The sequence below is a fragment of the Vigna umbellata genome, chromosome 3, assembly GCF_029865625.1.
Source record: "Vigna umbellata cultivar VRB3 chromosome 3, Vumbellata_1.0, whole genome shotgun sequence".
In the NCBI taxonomy this organism is placed as follows: domain Eukaryota; kingdom Viridiplantae; phylum Streptophyta; class Magnoliopsida; order Fabales; family Fabaceae; genus Vigna; species Vigna umbellata.
This window is the reverse complement of record NC_142167.1, coordinates 52,021,173-52,045,357: the sequence shown is the minus strand read 5'-3', so window position 1 is coordinate 52,045,357 and position 24,185 is coordinate 52,021,173. Positions and strand designations below refer to the sequence as shown.

Sequence of the window (24,185 nt, the reverse complement as noted above, 5' to 3'; positions counted from 1 at the left end):
TAACACAAATTTTTATTAATATTTTAAAATAATATAAACATCATATTTTTATTGATTTATTATTTAATTATTATTATGTTGACATATTTTAAATTTAATTAAAAAATAATGCATACATTATATAATATTATAAACAATCTATATTAATATATCATTACTTTTGTACTATCAAGTTCAAAAATATTGATTTATTGAGTGTTTTTCGTAGCACTGGTAAGTTCCCGTTTCAAATATAAATCTCGTTTTACATGAACTTATTAGCAATAATAATTCAGAAATAATCCATGCATAAATTCTCCTCTATCATTACCTAATCTAATAAGTGATTTTTTGTGTTTTTTTCTTCTTTAAAATTTTTACATCAATAAAATATAAAACTAATTTATAATATATAAATAAAGTAATGTTTATCTTATAATCTAATTTTATGATAACAAATTAGATTTAAACTCAATTTTTAATATAATATCACATAATATTATTCGTAATTTATTTAGAAATGAATGCATTGCTACATTTAAAAATATTTTCTCTGTTTTTCTCATTATTTCCTCTGTTTTGATAGATTTACTGGCACGTTCAAATTAAGAATATCATAGATACACGAATGGTTAATATAATTTTTTCATATTTAGGAATCACACTTCATTTAAACTTAAAGAATATGGGTTAACATTTATATTTTTATAAAATTATCATAAATATTACAGGATTCACTTAAATATTATTTCATTTGAAATTGATTGAAATATTATCTTTTGTGCATGTTTATTTTATTCTCAATTATTTTTAGGAGATTTTGTATATAATTAAGTAAATACTTACGATGATGAATATAATGATTGATAGATAGGTGTGTTTTATTAATGTTTTTGTGTAAATGAATCTTAAATTTTCATGGAAATATATAATTGAAAAATTTATTTGAAGGTAAATTTAGATATTTAATTATATATAATTAGGTAAGATCTGTAAAAATAAACAGTAAATAGAACCATAATTGTATAAAAATACTAACATTGCAATTATTCTTGAAAAATATTGCAGTAACTAATCAATAAATTAGTATGAAATTGTTGTTTAATCATTGACACCGAAATCTGAAATGTAATCTTTTTTAGTTTATAAAATAATTAAAAATTTAAACTTTTCAATTCATCGTCCCGTGTAACCAGCATCAACAGTGTTGTATTTTATCTCATTTGATCCCCAAATGAACAAACTTTAAGGAGAAAGAAGCGAAAAAAGGTACTCCTTTTCCAAACCCAGATTTCAGTTTTTCAGATATTTACGTTTTTTCCATCAAATTAAGGTTTTTCCTTTTCATACACATAAAAATTTGCCCCCTTTTTATTGAAGGGAAATAATATGATGAGTTTTCCTCTTCATTTTAGCCTGAAAATTGAAAATCCAGTTATTTTTTTTCTGTTATTGCATTTTCTTCCTGACTGGACAAATGTTAGTTGAAGAAAAGGTTTGTCCTTCAAATTTGTTTTGGAATCTCATGTTTTGTTTTATAGGAGGTTCTCATGGTTGGGATTGTGGTGATTGAATAGCCAAGGTGTGAATTCGGGATTGTTAGCGTGCAATTGTGGAACTTGCAAAGGTTATTTGGAAGAACCTCAACATAGGCATTGGTGCTGTTGATTTTAGGAGTCCCTGAAATGTATAGGCCTGTGGCTACTCCAGATTCAGCCACATCCCGGGGTGGATTGCCAAATGATAGTGGGGACTCTGTTGTGAGTTTGGATCAAGTTCCAAGGTGGATTGATGCTGAACATTCCTTAGAGCATAACAACGGAGACTCAGCATTTTCTAGTTCATACTTTCCTGATCCCTTGACATTCAAGTCCGGGACAGAGAGCGGTGGCAGTGGTTCTGAGTCGAGGTTTCCTGTTAACCATGAAGTTAATTCGAAGATATACTTGTGGAGGGGTAACCCCTGGAACCTTGAGGTGGATGCTGTGGTAAATTCAACAAATGAGGTGAGTGAGTGTATGTGTGTTTAGTGATATAGTTTGATTTTTCTTTATATATTTGTGTAGTTTGGTTTAGCTTTTCTTGATTTGGTAATTGCAAAGTTATTTCATGTTATGTTATTGTCTTTGTTTTTACTGTAATTCAAGTTGTGCAAACAAAGCAAGAAAATAGGACCACCTGTTGAAGGAGTTTGCGATATTTACTTGTTTGTGTCACACTAGAAAACAATTGGCATTGAACATTTTGGATAAAATATAAATTTCTACTGCTGTTCTGATCGGTTTTCCTTTCTTCATTCTTTTATGATCATAATTCATTCTTTTATGATATTATGATCTGTAAGGACTCCTAGGGAACAGTTTGGACTGAAAAGAACACCAGTGGTTGTTTTATTATATAAAGCGATTGCTTTATTCGTGTGCATGTTCTCTCCAATTGAGAAAGTGCTATTGTTCTTCAAGCTCAATTTCTTTATTTGCATGCATCTCCTATTGGACACAGGCATTGATGATATTAGAATATCTATAAAATATCTCATACTGTCATTGTATTATTTGAAGTATTTTAGATTACTGTAAATGATTTCTTACAATTTATTTCCACCTTTTTTATAATATTTTGTTTGCTTAATTAACTAGAACTAGGAGCTTATTATATAATAAATCAGAGCTAATAGTTTGTCTAATGTATGACTTCATGTCCATCATGGGGTGCCTTTTGCCCCTTTTTGGTCACTGTTACCTCCAATCTTCAGACGCTGATCTCTCTTGTCAGATCAGACCTCCTTGTCCCTGATTAGCATTTGCCACCTTCCTGAGCGTTTAAATGTTCATTAGCAAGTTGGAAGCTGAATAAGCTTTAGCTTGAGAATATGTAGAAAATATTTGATAGTACCTTTATGGTATTTTAGAATATTGTACATGTTCTCGTAGTCTTAACGGTGTTTTCATATTTCAGGATTTGTTCCTTTATTTAACTAGAATTAGGATTTAGGAGTTCAATAATGTTATAATAGATACTAAATAGACTATTCTGTCTTTTGTATTCTCTCCTTTCCACTTTCCCTAATAATTTCAACATACAAGAAACCAATCTATAATTGCATAAATATTTCTGAGTCATTGAATTCTTAGTGGCACTTGCTTTCGGATGCTTGAGTGTAATTAAATTTTCACAATATTGAACCTTAAAAAGAATCTCTGGTAAATTTATTCAAATAATGTCAATAACGCAGGGTCTATATTTGAAATAAACTTGACAAAGACCAATTTTTATCGGCCTGTTACTCACTGTTCACTTGTTGCTGTCCTGTGTCTGTCATGTCATTGGAAATTGAGTCACATATAAGTTCTATGAATTCTCAAAAATTATGTTGCACCTTAGACTATTGTGATTATGTACATAATGATACTATGTAGCATGTCGGTACTGGACCTCCAGCAAATAACTTTGAGCTAATAGCATTATATTTCTTAGCTTGCTTTCATTTATTGTCTACAGGTCTTGGATGAAGCACACAGCAGCCCAGGATTGCATGCCGCAGCTGGACCTGGCCTTGCAGAAGAATGTGCAACTTTGGTATAGTTCTTATAATTTATAAATTGTTCTGCAATAATTTTGTCATGCACTCAATGTTATTTGAGCTCGTAAATTTAGTGATTATTATATTTTCTTTGGAATTTTTTATTTCTTGGGTGTGATAATATTTTGGTTGGGAGATTGACTCAAGATGGAAGCATTGTGTCATGATTATGTTTCAACAATCCATAAAATGACATGTCAGGAAGCAGCTTTCTGGAAATTGATAATTTAATTGATATCACACATCTCAATTATTGACAGGGTGGATGTCGAACAGGGATGGCTAAAGTAACAAATGCCTATGACCTTCCTGCAAGGTTTGTATATTGGCTCCCTCTTTTTCCTTTTTAAAGTCGAAAGTCAATGTATACATTTACCACATGGAAAGATGAATGCCACCATGCTTTTACAGTTTACTTTTTTGGTCTAATCTCTTGGAGAAAAGAAACTGAGAATATCTTTAAGTTAGTGCTGTTGCATTCTCTCATGCTACCTTTGATCCCTTTTGAATTTTGGTTGTATATTATGGATGGCATAAGTGATTCAGTGCATTTGTATAAGTGGACAGTGGCACGGATTTGGATATGTAAATTGTAGCCTATGCGATTGTGAGTGCATGTGTGTAAGTGGACATTGGCAAAAACATGTTTTCTCTTTTGTCATGCTACACAAATTATGTTAATGGGTTCTGCAACCTTGTTTCTGATCTGTATTTCATTCCATATGAAATTTAAATCATCAATTAATTTCCTGCAGGAAAGTTATCCATACAGTTGGGCCAAAGTATGCTTCAAAGTACCAAACTGCTGCCGAGAATGCTTTAAGCCATTGCTACCGTTCTTGCCTAGAACTTTTAGTTGAACATGGGCTTAAAAGGTTTTTGTTTCCTTGAAACAGTTTGTTTTCCATGTAGCTTTAAAGATCTGAGACTTACTTTTTTTGTTGGCACTTATCAATCAGTATTGCTATGGGATGTATTTATTCTGAGGCAAAGAACTATCCCCGTGAGCCAGCTGCGCATGTAGCTATAAGTGAGTTTTTTTTGCACATTTTACAGTTCATATGTTCATTATTGTGATATTTATTCTAACCAAATAAATTAAACAGGCTAACGCTGATAATGTTGTAGGAATTAAACTGACCTTCTTGTGGAGATAAATTACTTTATTGCTGTTCTATCCATACAGAGAATATCAGCCTTTAATGTGAAAAATGAAAAAAATAACAAGCTAACTTTATCTTAAGTAGAAAAAGTAAATCAATCATTGGTTGAAAGGGAGATGAAGAAGATAGAATGACAAAACACACTGTGGTGCATATCAGTTTACTTCTTTAGCGTTCCATCTTACTAACTAGTCTTAGATTATTGATTAAGGGGATGACAAGGTGAAAATTACGAAGAACTCTGGGGCTTGTATAGGTGCATCCTTTTGTGCAAAATTATACCATTTTATGTAGTTCCAAAACCCTCATTTCATTGTATAGACATAACGAATGATTGGTTTTAACTGTTTGTGATCTCTGATTATTATTATTATTAGGTTTCTACACTTTGTATTTTTGTATATCTTTGCTAAGGTGTTTGTATTCAGGAACTGTCCGGCGATTTCTTGAGAAGTACAAAGACAATATAACAGCTGTCATCTTTTGCACTACCAGCACAATTGACACTGAGATATATAAAAGGTAATTTGTTTTTCTGTTATTGACATATGCAGTGCTTTATTGAAATAAACTTGTCAAAAGTATATTTGTTTAATTTTCTTTTCTTTTCAAGTTTGGACTATCTGTTATCTATTCACTGTTACCTTTCATATAAAATCCATATAGGTTGCTTCCACTCTACTTTCCCCGGGATAAACAAGAGGAGTTGATGGCTTTGGCAAAGCTTCCTGCAGATGTTGGGGATGAGAATGGTGAGACTGTCATAGATGAGCGCAAAATCAGAATAAAACCATTGCCTAAAAAGATTGTTTCAAAGCCTGCTAAAGCTCCAGTTGATCTTCCTGTTAGTGATGTCGGTTCACTTCGCAGGTTAGTAAATTTTAATTTAGTGCAAGATGCTTGAATATACATCACCATACTAAGCACAGATTAATAGTAGATCTCACTGAATCTATTCTAAGACCCTATAAATTCACTTTTTGGTCTATCTATCAATATACTAGTTATGGGACACCATTATGATTTTTCTTGCCATTTGGAATGTGGGATGAATTTTTTTCTCTCTTCAAATGGTAATTGACAAATGAAACTATCATTTTAGTTGTTGTCATCCAGTCATTCTATCGATTGTCAGATTTGTTCTTAATTATCATCTCTAACGGTAATAATTTGGAATTGTTGAAATTGCTTGGTCTTAGGTATTGTTGTGGAGGGACAAGATACTTTGTACATATTCTATAATGTATTACATTGTGTTGATATTCTATGAAGCCTAAAGCACTGACGCATTATCCTAAGAGAAAACAAATGAGATAACAAAATATGGAAACCAATAGATTTGTTTTAACAAACATTTTTGTTTCGTAGATGTAAAGTAGGTAGAAGGAGTGGATTGTATAAATGTCAAGGACTAAAGTGAAAAATGCTAAATGTCAAGAATTATATTAAGAATGAAAGCAGATGCTAGATTAAAATATGATTTTGGTCAACAATCTAACTTTTCTGTTGCAATTTTGATGCTACTGTGCTTCATATTGCAACAGACACAACAATTTCTTCTTTAAATGCCCCTTCAGCTGAACTAAAATGTATGCTGAGAAATGAAAAAAATGGTCAAAACTTTTTCATATCCTCAAATATTTTTGCCGTGCAATTCAAACAAGCACTTAAAAATCACTGTTCTTGTGGCTTTATGTCTGTTTTCCACAGTATTAATTGCCATAAGCTATATTTTCTTGGAGCTTTTTCATTGTATTCATCTAAATAGGCGTCATCCATTTTTATAACTTGTATAACTTTCCTGATTAATTTGGTGTTTACAGGACTACATCTTATTTAGATACATTTCTGGATCCTGCCTTCATGTCACTGATTAAGGACCCTGATGAAAGACGTCTGGAGCAATGGGAAAAAACTGTTCAAGCGCAGAGAGGCTGGAATTTTTCTAACTTGCTTGGATTTGGTGATATAGGTGGAGCTCCATTGTCTGCCGCCGAAGAATATTCTCTGCACTCTAGATATCTTTCAAAAGCAAAATCCTTAAATTTGTCCGAAATTGCAGAGATGAAAATTGTGTAAGTATCTATCTATTTCATTGTTTGAGTCATGCATACTTTCAGTCCTAAATTAGTCAGGGATATTTAACTGTCTAAGATTGTTATAAATATAAGATCCTAAGGGAGGGAAATTTAACTGTCTAAAATTCATTCTAATTCCTTTGTATTACTTCAACTTGCTATCTGAGCCAGGTTCTGATCTAGGGACCTATGGATTATGGGCCAACCACGCTTAAGCACTCAAACACTTGGAGAATCAACCCTAACTAGTTTTTAAGGGTGGTGAATCAAACACTTAAAATACTCCATTAAGGACCCCCCATATTACTCAATGTGGGTCTTGGGCACCTCATAACACCCAAGTCCCTATTAGAACCATATCCTAATTTAGAGCTCATTAGCATGAACTATAAATGCGGAACTTGTTGGAGATCTCATGTCAACTAGAGATTTAACCAAATTATAGTATAAAAGTGACTGCAAACTTCACATCGAAGGTTGAGTTAGGCCTAAATCTAGTCCATAAAAGAACTAGTAGCTAGTTCCTAGTACCATTCATTGTATGCTTGCTTAACAGTAGCAAGATTAATGAATTCAATTGATTGTTAGTAAAATTTCTAGGTTGAGAAATTTGTCATATGAACAAGTGATAAACTGAACATTGGGGTGCTAAATTCTTCAGTCCTTTTCGCTATGGCTTTTTCAACAACTAACTCGAAAATATATTTTCTGGTGATACAATACTAAGATACTCTTGCAATATTTATGATACAAATTTTATATTGTAGAGAGAAAAGAAAAATGTTTTCAGATTATATCTATTAGAAATCTCATACCGTCTAAAGATATGACAAAAATTATAATATATAAGTAAATGTAAACCTCATTTTACAAATTGATTTTACGAAGTTGAGTTAGGTTTACATTGCACTTTCTTAATAATATCTAATTCTTATAATATTTCAACCATAGATACAATAAATAACAGTTTTACGCTCTTTGACTTTTTCTGGCACTCTTGCATCTCTTAACAGATTTCATGCATGTGTTCAGGTTGGTATTTACTTTTAATTTCAGAAATATTTATGTTTTTCAGTTATCGTGGAGGGGTAGATAGTGAAGGTCGTCCTGTTATGGTTGTTGTCGGGGCCCACTTTTTGCTTAGATGTCTTGATCTCGAGCGATTTGTGCTTTATGTAGTGAAGGTGATTGAGTTATATCCTTCAGCTTGACATTGTACTGCTGACAATCATAAGTTTAGCTATTATAAGTTTAACTTCAATGTTGGGAAGTGTAATTTTCTTAATTTATCTTCATTTATGACTAATTTTTAATCCTTATCCTTTTGGTTTATGCTGTCAACTTTTTGAGTACACTAAATGTTGTGTATTAAATTTCAGGAGTTTGAGCCTATAATGCACAAACCATATACTATTGTATACTTTCACTCGGCTGCATCTCTGCAAGTGTAAGTGTTAAATGATTGAATTCTGGGATTTTCAGATTGGTCTATTTCTTGTGTTATAGATATGAAATTTGCTAGGGTTGTCTTTGAAAATATTTGGATGAGCTAACTGTATACCTTAATTGCTTAGCTAGTTGTTATATAATTTGTGAATTAGTTGATTGCACAGATAAAATATTCTATAGTATCTGAAACTCTTAAATTCACTTTCAAATAGAAAAAAGGGTATTGGAAATTCCATTGTCAATGTTGCAAAATGTGGCTGAACATTTTTGTTTCAGCTTGTATGGTATTTCCCAAAACCATGTTTTTCTTTATGCATTTCAGGAAGTTTTATTTAGCCTTGCTGTATTTTTATTTTATATCATTACAATATGTCTTGCTATTAATACTAGGAGTGTATATGTAGAAACAATCTCATAATCACAGGGATTTGTTCCCTAGAAGAATAAGTCTTTCCTAGTTCCTAAAATTGTCAGCAGGTTCTTGTATATATAAATCTGATGTATCTCGTAAAATGATATATCACAAATTATTCCTAAACTTGAGAGTACTTAATTGGCAAAACAGCTAACATTGTATAAATAGCACTTTCTATTGATGCTGGAAACATTAGGTTGACCATTTTCCATTTGTGCCATGGTTTCCTTGTTACTTTATGTAGTCATGTACCGTTGTTGTGGTTGGTTCTGCCTTATTGTTGTGCCCGTTTAACATTAGTAAATATGGCTACATACTTCATTTAAATGTGGCAATCTTTTGATGTGTTGTACTGTATTTTAATGTATGTTCCTTTGTCAAGGGTGGATTTTTCTGATAAGTTTGAATTCATTATCTTATTATGGTAGCAGATTTGCATGTATGAGTAGTAGATTTTTTGTGAAAAAAAACTTAAGAGGGGCAAGGTGAAAGTAATTGGGGGAAGTTGTTCTATAGCTAATACAGCATGCCAATAAAGTGAACCATACTTTAATATAGAATATATAGGAAGACAATTGTTCTTTTGATGGTTGGTTAACAATTATGAAACTGTGTTTATGAATAAAGCTTATCATCAGTTTCTCAAGATTTGTATGCAATACTCAGTGGTGTGGTTTCCTGATGATCGCTTTTAACCTTTGTCCACCTTTTTTCACATAAATAGGCAACCGGACCTAGGTTGGATGAGAAGATTACAACAAATACTTGGGCGCAAGCACCAGCACAACCTGCATGTATGCATACAACACATCTTTTTCCTTAAATGTATTTCTGTTATGCCTTTGTAATTCTTGTGATGATCTCTCAATCTGATATGCACAGGCAATATACATCCTTCACCCAACTCTTGGACTAAAATTGACTGTTTACGCGCTTCAGTTGCTTGTCGATGGTGTGGTATGAATCAGTTTTATTAACAGACGTAAACCTTTTTAAGAACATCATTTACGTGTTATTAACATTGATGATTAACTTTTAGGTATGGAAGAAAGTGGTGTATGTTGATAGATTACTGCAGCTCTTCAGATACGTACCCCGTGAACAGTTGACCATCCCAGATTTCGTCTTCCAGTTGAGTCTTTATGTTTTCCTGTTTGCATATTTTAATACCGTAGAAGATTATAATATATAAGTAGATACAAATCTTATCTTTCTAATTCGGTCTTTTTGAATAGAATTAGGTTTAAATTTCACTTTCTTAAAAAGGTGCGCTAAGCAGTTATCCACTTACCTTGTGAAAGCAAAGGCAAACTGGTTTAGTTTTCAATAAATTTCAAACAATAAGAAACAGTGTTTGAAGAGTATGTTAAAAATTATTTTGGCTTCTTAAAATGTTACAAATTTTGTTGCTATCATATTTTGTTTGTTGTTATCTATTTCCTGGTAAATGTTGGTTAGATTACAGGTTCTAATTCATTCTTTACTCGTTTTCATAGGCATGACTTGGAAGTGAATGGAGGAAAAGGTCTCATTGTGGATCCTAGAACAAAATATGTCTATCACCGACCATGATCATGCCATCATCAGCTGATACAAGAGCTTAACTGAATGTAGTTTCTTCATTAGTTTTGCCATGCCATTATTCTCTTTGGCAAGAGGAAGAGGGTCTATATATGTGTATGGAAGACTTAGTTACTTTTTTTGAAGTACTGGCAAGTTTTTCTGTAAGTAAAATAATAGCATCGTCTTTCTTTGTAGTGCCGAACCAAGTTGTGAATATAATTTTAAGGTGATTTTGATCTCTGTTGAAGCTGGCTTCTTACGTTTATGGTAACACTGTTGCCTCTATCCCCCTTGACCAATATTGTTAAAATTACTTGATCAACACCTTTGAAATCTGTATTACAAAGCCCTCTAATTTTGAGCAACCGATACACTCCGTAACAATACCACAATATCGTAATAGGTCCAAAAGATTTCAGTCACCAACCTTCTCAATCCCAAAAGCCTCAAAATCCTTCCACATTTCTACCAGGCTACTGATAATTTCAATCATAACTTGGATATTAATTAGTATGGAGTTATACATTAGTTCATCCATACGAAGAAGTAGAAATAAAAATGTTGGCTAGAAAAATAAATTCAAAGAACGGTTGAGAAATTAATGTAGCAACGGAAAAAGACTTGCAACCACAATAATTCACTAAGGAGGCATTGCTTCCAGCCTAAAAGCAAAGGATACTGATATATTTAACATTCACTTCATATAATAATTAAATATGGTTTTGATTTCTTAACTTTTAATTCTTTAAAAGTTTTGACCTAATTTAGACTCTCAATTTAGAAATGTATAGATCTATTTTTTTTATCAAATATTATTAAGTTTATTTGACGTTTTAAATATATTGAAAAAAGTTAAACATTGTAAAGAATTTAACTACTATCATGAAATGCATTTAAAATTTTAAATAAATTTAACAAAATTTGATTAATATAAATTGTAAAAATAAGAAACTAAATTAGTTTAATGTTTCGATTATGAACTAATTCTAATTTTCATTGAAAATTGAGAAATTAAAAATATATTTAACTTAGAAATTTTTTTGAAAGGAAACTGCACACAACAACATTTGTTCAAAAGTATTGATAAAACCAACTCTAAAAAAGGATAATCTCAGTCTAATTCATTAATGCGTGAAAGGAAAGTATGGTGAGATTGAAATTGTCAGGATTTTGTTCATAAAATATGTTATAGAGAATGAAAAAAGAAAAAGAAAATATTTAAACTAATTCTTAAGGTATATAAGACTATTAAATGTAGTAAAAATAATGAAAACTTTGTCATCATGTCAAGAAATTTACCTTTATTTATATATGCCCATTTAAATTTGGGTGAAAGAAGGAAGAAAAGATATACCGTTTGTGTATCCAAATTATCATTCAAATATTCCCTGTTGGTCGATGTTTGAACGTTAAAGGTTTACGCTATAAATATATTTAGCATGTGAATCACGTTACTATTGCAGAACGCCAACAAAAATTAGAAAATACGCTTATTTATTTGTGGTTTAATAACTTGTTTTTACACTTTCGAATTTTATTTTTAAATTTAGTTTCACAATTTCATTTTAGTTTTTTTTTTTAAATAATTAATTTGGTGGCTTGCGTTAAGAAACGGTATTGAGAAAATAGTCAAAATGTTGTTTCTTTATTTTGAACTTTGGTTGTCATAGTGAAAATTTGCTATGGTTTATATTGTACTAATATTAAAGACTTGGTTTTGGAGTAAATTAATTTGTAACATTTACACTCTTTTTGTTTTTGTCGAAAATGGAAATGAGTGGTTCATTTGTGTTTGCATTTGTTGATTTGAAGAAAGAAAGACAAAGGGTCATGGTTAATTTTACTATTTTGCCCTTGTTTTTTATTGGACGATGCAGTTCATTTGGTAAAATTAGTTTTATTTTTCTTCAAATATTTTGAAAAGAATTATTAAGTCAGTTCACACTGGAATCAATTTTCTTAAAATTTGAAACAGTATGGCTCTCAGTTACATTACATTTGACCAGTGTAATGATTCTATCTGCAAAATAGGAGTTGAAACAGTAGTAGATGTAGGCAAATTTGCACGGTGCTTCTCCAATATCAACATTAAAAATTGAAACATCGGACTCTATGAGATGAAGTAACTGCAAATCCACGGTGTCATGGGCAAAACCAAAAACAGACAGTTTAGGATTACATGCATGTTATGTTATGTTATCCTTATAAAAAGGAACTTTCTCTAACACCATGTATCATCAGCAAAAGAAAACACACTTGTTTTTGTTCAGTTGTTTCAAAAGAAATGGCAAACATTGGAACCTCATTCTCATTCTTCACATTGGCACTGTTGGCACTGGCAAGTGGTTCAAACGGTGGCAGCATTGCAATCTACTGGGGCCAGAATGGCAATGAAGGAACCTTAGCAGAGACATGTGCCACAGGGAACTATGAATATGCCATCTTGGCCTTTTTGCCAACATTTGGGAATGGCCAAACGCCAATGATAAACCTTGCTGGTCATTGTGACCCTTATAGTGATGGTTGCACCAAGTTGAGCTCAGACATCAAATCTTGCCAAGCCAAAGGCATAAAAGTGTTGCTGTCTTTGGGAGGAGGTGCTGGTAGCTACTCCCTTGCATCCCCTCAGGATGCAAGGCAAGTTGCCACTTACCTTTGGAACAATTTCTTGGGGGGAAGCTCTCCTTCTCGCCCTCTTGGACCTGCTGTTCTTGATGGCATTGACTTTGACATTGAAGGAGGATCAAACCTTTATTGGGATGATCTTGCAAGGTACCTCAAAGGGTACAGCAACAAGGGCAGAAAAGTGTACTTGACAGCAGCCCCTCAATGCCCCTTTCCTGATGCTTGGATAGGAAATGCCCTCAAAACAGGTACATCAAACAACATACAGTCTTCATATAATTTTACCTCCTATCATGTTACTTACAACAATACATACCAAATGAAGAAAAAACACAGATATTATAGTTTGGTGGAGATATTATATCTATTAGACATAGTGATTTTATAGTATATATAAATACAAATAAGTCAGTTTTGAAAAGTTGAATTAGGTTGAAAGATACGCTAATGAAATGTGTTGATTGTTGAACCTATTATTCATTATCAAACTGTAATCGGACCATATATATGTGAATCATTTAAATACTGAACTACTCTATGTAATGTATATTTCTCTTTCTCACATGTCAAATAACATAAGGTGTATGCCTATAATTTTTGCAGGTCTTTTTGACAATGTTTGGGTCCAATTCTACAACAATCCTCCTTGCCAATTCTCTAGTGAGATTACGAACCTTGAAGATGCATGGAAGCAGTGGTCTTCTGATATTCCAGCCAACAAGATCTTCTTGGGGCTACCAGCTTCCCCTGCTGCTGCTGGAAGTGGATTCATTGATGTGGATGATCTTACTTCCAAAGTGCTTCCAGCAATTAAGGACTCTTCCAAATATGGGGGTGTTATGCTCTGGTCTAGGTACTATGATGGCCAGAGTGGATACAGCTCCTCCATCAAGAGCCATGTCTAAAATATAAATCTGTCTGAGTTTTTATTCATATTATGTGTATGTAACGTGTAACATTTGATATTGTACTGAGGGTGTGTGATCAATATATATATCATTACATGTGCTCTGAACAAGTTCTTAGCATAATAGAAATCAACCAGAAAGTCACAATTGAATATGAAGATAACAGAAATCAATGCTAACAGTATACACATCCCAATAAGAATTTGTACTTGGTGCTGCTACTGTTGCACTTCCAAATAATTTTTTGGCACACTAGTTGCATTCACAAATAATCTCATTTTCACTGTTATTTATTAAAAGATGCCACACTTAAACATTCAAAATCATTTATATTTTTTTCCCTTCTATATATATTGTGTTTAATTATCGGTATTTTATTTTAACTTCACAGTTTGTTTAAATTAGCAGCATTTACAAAGTAAATGTAATTCTCTTTCAGCATAAAACTCAAACTAAAATTTTTACTTCCTTCTAAAAAATATTCTCATCTGAGAAATCAAAACTATAATATCTGAATTAACTACCCTTAATTACCATAATTAACGAATACCGTTTTAACTACCAGCTAACCATATTTTTATATTTTTTTGAGATGAGAGCACAAAAAAGTATAATAAAAAGTTCATTCTCATAAAAAACAAAAGTAACAGAAATTTTCAAGATACTCGTTGCATTTTTTTGAAACTTTTTATGTATATTCTTCGTTTTATTATTTGCTGCTCATGTGACTGTGAGGTCATCGTCGCAGTTTGAAATCGTTCCTACTTCCTTTTCTGCACCACTCTTTGGTAATTTTTTCTGTTCATTTCCCGGGAAACCTATCTCTAATTTTCTGGAAAGCAAAACTCCTGTCCTCACGGTACCTTCTAGTTGTTTCCAGCTTCCATTTCTAATCCTCCATTTTCTCGCAATACCCAGATAAGAAACGGTTTAGTTGAAGTCCAATTTAACCAAAGTTTCACTAATTTTGACGTAAAAGTGATTTTTTTCTCTGCTTTTTCAATGGGGTGTGCATATTGAATTATTGAGTTTGCATAGCATGGTTTTGAAGCTGCATAATTTTCCCTCTCGTAATTTCATTAATGCAGGAACGTTCTCCCGAAGAAAGGGTGAATTTTAGTTTCTATTTTACCTCTTTGGGAGAGGAACAATTTCTTTTTGGCTTCCCCCCAAAATGGTGCAAAGTTTGTCGTTGAGTACTCTAGCTACTTGCGGAAAGATCCCAAATCAAAAGATACCATCTTGGATGACACCCTTTGAGCCATTCAACAGATCCCAAATTACCTCTGCCTCTGGCAGACACTTGGTTTGTTGTAACCATTCTGTGCACAGCTTTTTCTTGATTGGGTACCCTTATGTTTCAAGGCACGGTGGTTTTAAGGCTAAAGCAGCATGGATGTTTAGAGGGGGAGAGCAAGGGTTGGATGCAAGTTCAGAGCACAGTGAGAGTGCTAATGAGGATATCTTGATGTTCTTCTTTCAGCTAGACCTGGCCACAAGAGTACAGGTCTGGCTGCTTTTACTCCTCTTTAAGAAGTTTAGTGGATTAGGGGTTATTTCAAATTTATGGATTTTTAATGCTTCATTTCTTTGGAACTTTTGAATATCAGTATGCTTTGAATATGGAGCAGTATGACGCTGCACAGCAACTGAGAAACAAACTTACTGAGGTTAGATAAATTGCCACTTATCCTATTCTATATGGGTATAACGAGTTTGATTGATTGTGTAGGCTTAATTGAGGTTGAATTTACACTTTTCAGTTTCTGTCAGTGATTTAATTAAATGTCGTTTTTGTATCAGCCTTGAATATGAGTCTAGTCCCTCTATAATTTGAAGCAATAACATGTTTATCAGTTTATCTTTGTCTATATACATGTCTTCAAGATATCTAAATTTTGTGGGATTGGAGCATTGAATAACTTGCAGCTTGTTTGGATGTTTTTGGAAGGTTGAAGAAGAGGTAATCAAGCAACAACAGTCAAAAAGGGGATTGTCTTCAAAAAGTGAAGCTCAAGATAAAGCTCTAAGTATTATACGTCTTCGGTGAGTTTTCTTCTTTTGTGTCAAGCTGTTTTGTTCATCATGATAAAATTGGCTTTTTTCCCTTTCCACATATCTGTGGGTCAACTTGAATACTGACAGTGATTTCTGTTTCCTTTCAGTTCAGACCTCCAGAATGCTGTTGAGAAGGAAAATTATGCCTTGGCTGCTGAATTACGGGATGAAATTTCCAAACTAGAAGCAGAGTCTCTAGCTGCATCAGCTAAAGCTTTGGCTCATGAAAATGCACAATATGCATTTCGCTTGGGTCAGAAAGTGAGACATAAAAAATTTGGTAAGCGGTTGAATTACCTTCCATTGAATACAGAAAATTATTATTAATTTCATTTCAAGTATGCAATATGATCTAATAATAAAAAATTGTGCTTCTTAGTTGTAATATAAAGCTTTTCAATAGATAAAGTTATAATTATGTTGTGATAAAATTGTCATACCCAATTTAGGGTCAGGAGCTAAAATATCGATAATGCAGGAAAACAGAACTCCATTGACATCACCTTGTAAATCTTTCATATGGGTCATTGATGTGCACAATCATAAGTTGAATATCTAATAATTGTGGAGGATGATTTCCGTACCCCTTCCTACATTTTGATTGCTCAAAATAAGTTGCAGGCTATAGAGCTGTGATCTGTGGAATGGATCCGGTATGCAGTGAAACAAGTTCATGGATGGACAATGCACAAGTTAAGAAGTTGACTCGTGGTTCCACTCAACCATTTTATCAGGTTTGATTAACTTCAGCATAGAAATTGCATTTGCATGAATTATTCAGTTTCTGTAAGATCAAATTTTAATTTTTACTTAATCCATCTTGTACACTTTCAATTCTTATTAAATATACTTCAGTCTCACCTTGTAGAATAGTAGCGTTAGAGATTATGGTTGAGGATATGATTGATTATGCCTCGGCATATAATCAATTATGGGTGGCTACATGATTGATTATGTCTTAAGATGTCCTCAACCATAATCAGTTGTCTCCTTTCAAACAACTATGTAGAAGATCACTTATAAGTTTATTTTTGTTTTAACTTGACACTCTTTTTATGGTGCCATTTGTACTCATGCATATTTGTGTTTGTGAAATTTAAATTTAAATTCTAATTCCAAAATCACATTTAAAAAAGATACCATTTTTTATTTGTATGACCAAAATTTTGAACATCATTTTCAGTTCATTATATGTGTCTCTGTGTGTGTCAAATAAATTTGTCTAGATTTTTTTAATAAATTTGCCTAGATTTTTTTTTTCTTTTTCTTCATAAGTAAATATTTTACCAAACATTTCTCATTATTAAATGTTGATTTTGTTCTTTATTATTGTATCTCTTCTTCATTATAGATAAGAATACTCATATACGTATTGATTTAGTAAGTAGGTTTTGTTCAACTCAACTATAAAATGTTAAAATGTTAGGATCAATAAATCTCAACCAAGAGGGATTGAATTGGTTTAGAATCTAATTTTACCCTTCTTGAAAATTTTAGTGTATACTAGCTGTCTTAAAAGAGCTTTTTCAACTTTTCAAAGATTTTAACAAATACAAGAGAAGAGAATAGAACAAGACACACACAAGATTTTATACTGGTTCAACTCTAACGAGTTTACATCCAGTCTTCTTCCAAACAACCTAAGTTGGAAGGAATTTCACTATATGAATGTAGAGATTACACAATTACAAGATCATCTATGCAATCTTAACCTCTAACAAACAAAACAACCTAAGTTGGAAGGAATTTCACTATATGAATGTAGAGATTACACAATTACAAGATCACCTATGCAATCTTAACCTCTAACAAACAAGAACAATTATTTATGGTGATGCTACACATAATCATCCTAAGACCTTGCCTACACAGCAAGTATAACAGCGGTAAACAAGTTTACAACAAGAGTACATAAACAAAAACACCTCAAGTGTGAATTTTACACAAGAAACCAGAATGTCACTCCTTAGCTACATCCGACTATGCCTGGATGCATGTAATCTTGATTTTAACGAATTGATGTTCTTTATCCTCCAAGAATATTTGGTTGTCTTTCTTTCTTCGCAGAATGTATGTTTAATCAATTGTATGCATTTTAACCAGACCCATTTATCATTTTTGTTTTCCAGCAACCGCTGCATTCTCTGAGCGTCTTTTTGCTTTCTAGCAAGTGTTATGTCCTGTGACCATTTTGCACAAGCTTGACTTGTATGGTACATTTTCTCAAGTTCTGTTAAGGATATGATTTGAAAGGATGAACCATATATCAAATTGATTGTCATTTAGACAAAGAGAAAATTATGTCCTAGAAGAGCAAATATTCACTAGGTCTCTCAGGGAGTCTTGTTTTGATGGCATTTGAAACTGTTAGGTACAAACAAAGTCCTAAATCAGATAAAATAAGGGATGGACATGAGTTTATATACACATAAGATACCTTGTTAGGTACAAACAAAGTCCCAAATCAGATAAAACAAGAGATGGACATGAGTTTATATACACATAAGATACCTCCATTGGTAAGAGGCCTTTTGGAGTGATACCGGTATGGTGATTTATGTGAGTGTTGAACCTCCCTTCAAAAACAAACAAAAAAAACTTGTCTCATGATACCTAATCTTGGATGTTGACTTTGTTCCTTATTATTATGTATATATCAGAATTCAAGAAGGAATATATTTTCGCTTTAAATTGTTTCTCTTCATACTGAGCAGAAATTTTGTATAAAAATCATTTTCATGATTAGTTATGCAAGACAATGTGGTTGGAAGTGTATATGTTGTATTTTGATCTCTTGCCATACAAATTTATCTATTTTTGAACTGGCTATGGTCAAGAAGTGTGCTACTGCTGGAATTTAATCTGTTTTCTTTATAATGTCTAGGTTCTTGTTGATGTACGTGCTGAACCAAATCTATTAGTGGCATATGGTAAAGCTGATTACTTAATTCTTTAGGCTTATGTGTTTACTTACATTACATTTAATTGTGCTTATTTAGTATTGCTTATCTTTACATTTTTCTCATAAGTGGATTGCTTTGATGTGCATAGTTATTGGTTTCTGTCTGGATACAAATAACTTGCTGATTGATTTTTCTCTTATTGTTTTGCAGTTCCAGAAGAGAATCTTTTAACACCTGATAAGCCAGACATGGTGAGTAGATAGATCTATACTTGAAAGCCATGCACACCATGCTGTTATTTCTATAATTTAATTTGAACTTTTGTCGGTGTTCAGGGAAGATTTGATCATCCCTACATCTCTTTTCTTTTCTATGGAATGGATTCAGCTGGAGATTTCATCCCAATTAAGCAACTACGGGAGAAGTACAATAAACCAAGGCATGAAATACCCATTGACCCACCAAATGATGAATGAAAAAGATGGATTCAAAGCTTAAAAACCAATGTGAACTATATGCCCTGTTCAACCGGGTCGAGAATTGAGAAGTTGAAAATCTTCCGCCAGCACAATGATTATGGCCCTGCTATGAGATCACGCACTTAGCCCACCTTATATTCTGTGTATAACTTTCCATTTCTCCATCACAGTGGTGAAGATACTGAATAACTACATAACCTTATATGTGTATATTGCTAAAAAGTGTTACTTCATCAAACAGTGGAGAGTTTGTCTATAGATGAACATATTTTCCTGTACTTTTTAGTATTTTAAAGCAAAATTATAATTTATTAAACTTTAAAAAGGAACAGATATAGTTTTTTTTTTAATTTAATTTTATTAAATTTTTTTATATATCAAATGTTTTTTTCAATTGAGATTGAAACATGAACTACCCTTCATCTTCCCCATTCACTGTTTAGCCTAACTTAATCTCTCTCACGTTGAAATTTTACTTTTAGTTGACAGAATGGTTATCATGAACCATTTTAACAACATAAAAAATGGGTTAAACTGAGTTGTTTAAAAGGTAAGAGAGCAGACTGAATATAACACTTCATGGCTGCAATTCATAAGAATCCAAACTTTTGTGTTCCCGCGAGCTTGATGCATTTTCTGTATCTTCTGATGTCATCTCTTCTCCCCTTATTTCCTTTCCTTCATTCTTCCGCATCTTTACCTCACTCCATTCCCTTCTTCATTATCAACCAAAACCCAAACACAGAACTAATAATAGGAGAAATAAAAGATGACATTGTACATGCCATTGTTCAGGTCATGTTTTACCTTAAGATCACTCACCCAACTCCATGCCCACCTCGTCGTCACTGGTCTCCACACCGACCCACTTGCCTCCACCAAGCTTCTCGAGTCCTACGCCCAAATGGGGTCTCTCCCTTCATCAAGAGTCGTTTTTGAAACCCACCCATCTCCCGATTCCTTCATGTTCGGTGTCCTCATCAAGTGTTACTTATGGCACCAATTGTTTCACCAAGTAGTTTCCCTTTACCACAATAACATTCAAAAGGGTTCCCACCTAATCCAGGACTGCACTTTCCTTTACCCTTCTGTTCTCAAAGCTGTTTCTGGTGTTGGGGACTTGGTTATGGGCAGGAAAGTGCATGGCAAGATACTTAGGTCCGGTTTTGGCGCTGATCATGTCATTGGAACTTCGTTGTTGAGCATGTATGGGGAATTGGATTGTTTGAATGATGCCCGGAAGGTGTTTGATGAAATGCATGTTAGAGATTTAGTTTCGTGGAGTTCGGTTATTGCGTGTTATGTGGAGAATGGGCGACCGCAAGAAGGGTTGGTAATGTTGCGTGGGATGGTTTACGAGGGAATCGAACTGGACTCTGTTACAATGCTCAGCGTGGCTGAGGCTTGTGGCAAGGTTGGTTGCCTTAAGCTGGCAAAATCGGTGCATGGGTATGGAATAAGGAAAGAGATGGTCGGTGATTCGAGTTTGAGGAATTCTCTTATTGTTATGTACAGTCAGTGTAGTTACTTATGTGGAGCAAAGGGGGTTTTTGAAGGTGTTGGTGATCGAAGTACTTCTTGTTGGACTTCTATGATCTCTTCGTGTAATCAGAATGGGTGCTTTGAAGAGGCGATTGATGCTTTTAGGAAAATGCAGAAATCAGGAGTTGAAGTCAATGAGGTGACTATGATCAGTGTTCTGTCTTGTTGTGCTAGGTTAGGCTGGTTGAAAGAGGGAATGTCAGTTCATAGCTTTATTTTGAGGAGAGAAATGAATGGTGCTGATCTTGATATAGGGCCTGCACTGATGGATTTCTATGCTGCGTTTTGGAAAATAAGCAGTTGTGAAAAGCTTCTTCATTTAATTGGAAACAGCAGTGTTGTATCATGGAACACTCTAATATCAATTTATGCGCAGGAGGGTTTAAACAAGGAAGCCATGGTGCTCTTTGCACGTATGTTAGAAAAGGGGCTAATGCCGGACCCGTTTAGCTTAGCAAGTTCTACTTCAGCCAGTGCAGATGCTGGTTCAATACTATTTGGACAGCAGATACACGGCCATGTGATGAAAAGAGGCTTCCGGGATGAATTTGTTCAGAACTCATTGATGGATATGTATTCAAAATGTGGCTTTGTGGATTTCGCATACGCAATTTTTGACAAGATTAGGGAGAAAAGCATTGTGACATGGAACTGTATGATTTCTGGGTTTTCTCAAAATGGCATTTCATTAGAAGCACTCAAGCTATTTGACGAGATGTACTTCAATTGTATTGACATTAATGAAGTAACCTTCTTAAGTGCAATTCAAGCATGCTCCAATTCGGGTTATCTCGAGAAGGGAAAATGGATTCACCATAAGCTCATTGTATCTGGTATGCAGAGGGATCTATACATAGATACAGCTCTGGTTGACATGTATGCCAAGAGTGGGGACCTTCTAACGGCCAAAGGAGTTTTTGATAACATGGCAGAGAAAAGTGTGGTGTCATGGAGTGCCATGATTGCTGCTTATGGCATACATGGTCAACTAAATTCTGCCACCACCCTCTTCACAAAAATGGTAGACTCACATATTAAACCAAATGAAATAACTTTCTTGAACATCCTTTCTGCATGCAGGCATGCTGGATCAGTTGAAAAAGGAAAGTTCTATTTTGACTTAATGAAGGATTATGGCATGGTGCCTAATGCAGAACATTTTGCCTCTATAGTTGACCTTCTAAGCCGTGCCGGTGATATCAATGGAGCATATGAAATAATTAAGTCAACATGTCTACCTATAGATGCTAGCATATGGGGTGCTTTGCTTAATGGCTGTAGAATACATGGGAGGATGGATTTGATTAACAACATTCATAAAGAACTTAGAGAATTAAGAACGGGTGATACAGGACACTACACTTTGTTATCTAACATATATGCTGAGGGAGGAAACTGGTATGAATCCAGAAAGGTGAGATCAAAGATGGAAGGACTGGGCCTAAAGAAGGTCCCTGGCTTCAGTTCAATTGAGATAGATAAGAAAATTTACAGATTCGGAGCCGGAGATACTTCTTCTGAATGGCAAATGAAAGAAATTTATATATTTTTAGAAAATTTTCAGAGTTTGGCACAGGAACAAGGATGTGATGTAGAATGTCATGGCACAATGTTTGGAACTAGTGTGTTTTTTGAGGATTATAGACCGTATAACGTGCAGAGAGAAACCAGAAGTTGCATTTTGTAACTTGCAGAGAGAAATCAGAAAGTTGCATTTTGAACAAATCAATCCAATCTTAGAATGATATAATCGTTTTAGGAAAATGTTTGTAGAGATTATTCTGTTGTGTCATACTGACCTGACCACCAACTTACATAGAGAATATTTGTAGAGATTAAATTTCTTTCTTCTTAATTTGCACCAAAATTTCTAACGACTCTATGACCATAAATGACTGAACTTGATATAAATGACTGAATTTGATAATCCTATTAATAGTTTTATTCTTCTTTTTTTTGCTTTTATTCTTCTTTTCTTTCTTCTTTCTTCTATTACTTCTATTCTTTATTGTGTCCCTCTTTAAATTTCCTTTTTCTCTATCTTTATTTTAATTTTCTGGAACGATATTTCATAATTTTCACAATTAAATCACACTTTTGTTTAGACAACAAATAAATGACCAAAATGGATCAAATAAAACTTTGTTTTGAGTGAGTTTTTTTTGTTCTCTAAAATATATAGATTTTTTTTTCTTTTAGCATTTTGCATGCATGGTTTTGAAGATGACTGTGAAATCTATGCAAGATGTATGTATAGATTAGTAGTGATTAAGCCTTTGGAACAAATTGAGAACAAGAATTCAGATAAAATAAACTATTTTGAATCATAAAAAAAAAATCTTGAATATAAAGCATCACTATTGAAAAATATTGAGATTTTAGTATGTTTAGATTGAATGGTTGAATGATTAATTTTAGTATGTTTAGATTGAATGGTTGAATGATTAGTTTTAATTTGATCTTGTTGGTTTAGAATGGTCAATTAGTGCATTAGTATGCTTGATTTAAATTAACTACTAGTATGTTCTTATTGGTTTTCAATTTCATAATTATTTTCTTGGTTTTCAATTTGATAATTAATCGACGCACTTAATTTGACTTGTAATATAGTTGTTGTAAATTGTCAGATCTTGGAAATTGAACACCAAACCCCACCCGTTAGCTTTAATTATTACTCCCAAAATCCTGCTCATGTGCATTTAAAACGCACTCCCAAACTCTGCACACTAACGTCAGGTGTCAAGAATGGAAGGTTCGAAAATCAGTAATGGAAGACAGGTGTCAGTGTGAGAGAGTGCGTCCGTTTTACCTTGGGAAGAAAAAGGATTTTCTGAAACCTTCTTCCCACTCTCTCTGCATGCACCCTTCTTCCTCCTGAAAACTGATTTTCATTTTCTCCTCCTTCTCTCTAGAAAGCTTCTCTCTTCTCTCTACTGTAACTCACCATTCTCTTCTCCGATCAACATTCAGAGACCGTAGACGTATTCCAGGCGTCGTGAGCTTCATTCTAGACCGAACAGTTCCAGATTCTGAAACTGGTAAGTTTCTTGTCCCTAGTCGTTCGTTCTTGGGTTACATGCAAAACCAAGTTCTGGTTGCATGCATGGGTTGTAAGTCTAAGTTGTTCCTAATTTTTATGTGGTTAGATTAAGTTGGAATAGTTAAGTGATCTTGAGGATAGAAAGCTGTAAGCGGACGAACCAAAATCTTGCGCTTAGAACGTTTCACTCACGAATCAAGGTAAGGGAAGCTTATTAATTTAATTTATATGAATATGTGTTGCATGAACGTTCGTTGAATTGATTTGGATATGAAAATGATGGGGCTATGTTATGATGCATGAACTGTATGAGATTTCTGTGATTTAATGATATAAGATTTCTGTGATTTAATGATATAAGATATGATTATTTGAATATGGTATGATTGTAGATGGGTGA

General features: G+C 33.4%; 4 protein-coding genes across 6 annotated transcripts; all 4 read left to right on the top strand.

Annotated features, from left to right (window-relative positions):
- The first annotated feature begins 1,106 nt into the window (after positions 1-1,106).
- LOC124821290 (uncharacterized) lies at positions 1,107-10,470 on the top strand. Of its 2 annotated transcripts, none has more exons than XM_047293157.2 (15): positions 1,107-1,248; positions 1,521-1,985; positions 3,481-3,558; positions 3,823-3,878; positions 4,318-4,437; positions 4,522-4,592; positions 5,154-5,247; positions 5,392-5,595; positions 6,549-6,800; positions 7,879-7,987; positions 8,183-8,250; positions 9,392-9,461; positions 9,550-9,624; positions 9,707-9,798; positions 10,164-10,470. In XM_047293157.2, exons 2-15 carry the CDS (start codon positions 1,665-1,667, stop codon positions 10,237-10,239), a joined length of 1,686 nt encoding a protein of 561 aa, XP_047149113.1. In that variant the 5' UTR covers positions 1,107-1,248; positions 1,521-1,664; the 3' UTR covers positions 10,240-10,470. The 2 variants fall into 2 exon arrangements, with proteins under 2 accessions (XP_047149113.1, XP_087967175.1); XM_088111049.1 differs by lacking the exon at positions 1,107-1,248 and adding an exon at positions 1,336-1,474 and having other exon boundaries at positions 1,557-1,985.
- A 2,001-nt stretch (positions 10,471-12,471) lies between these two features.
- Positions 12,472-13,760, top strand: LOC124821292 (hevamine-A-like). The gene is made up of 2 exons (XM_047293159.2): positions 12,472-13,103; positions 13,459-13,760. The coding sequence occupies exons 1-2, from the start codon at positions 12,515-12,517 to the stop codon at positions 13,758-13,760; spliced, it is 891 nt and encodes a 296-aa protein (XP_047149115.1). The 5' UTR covers positions 12,472-12,514.
- A 652-nt stretch (positions 13,761-14,412) lies between these two features.
- LOC124821287 (uvrB/uvrC motif-containing protein) lies at positions 14,413-19,481 on the top strand. 2 transcript variants are annotated; one of them, XM_047293155.2, is made up of 9 exons: positions 14,413-14,551; positions 14,852-15,270; positions 15,374-15,433; positions 15,715-15,809; positions 15,929-16,101; positions 16,443-16,555; positions 18,706-18,751; positions 18,935-18,975; positions 19,060-19,481. In XM_047293155.2, exons 2-9 carry the CDS (start codon positions 14,938-14,940, stop codon positions 19,198-19,200), a joined length of 1,002 nt encoding a protein of 333 aa, XP_047149111.1. In that variant the 5' UTR covers positions 14,413-14,551; positions 14,852-14,937; the 3' UTR covers positions 19,201-19,481. The 2 variants fall into 2 exon arrangements, with proteins under 2 accessions (XP_047149111.1, XP_087967171.1); XM_088111045.1 differs by having other exon boundaries at positions 14,468-14,622.
- Positions 19,482-19,769: 288 nt separating this feature from the next.
- Positions 19,770-22,675, top strand: LOC124821286 (Tetratricopeptide repeat (TPR)-like superfamily protein). The gene has a single exon (XM_047293152.2). The coding sequence runs from the start codon at positions 19,973-19,975 to the stop codon at positions 22,430-22,432; it is 2,460 nt and encodes an 819-aa protein (XP_047149108.2). The 5' UTR covers positions 19,770-19,972; the 3' UTR covers positions 22,433-22,675.
- Positions 22,676-24,185: the final 1,510 nt, after the last annotated feature.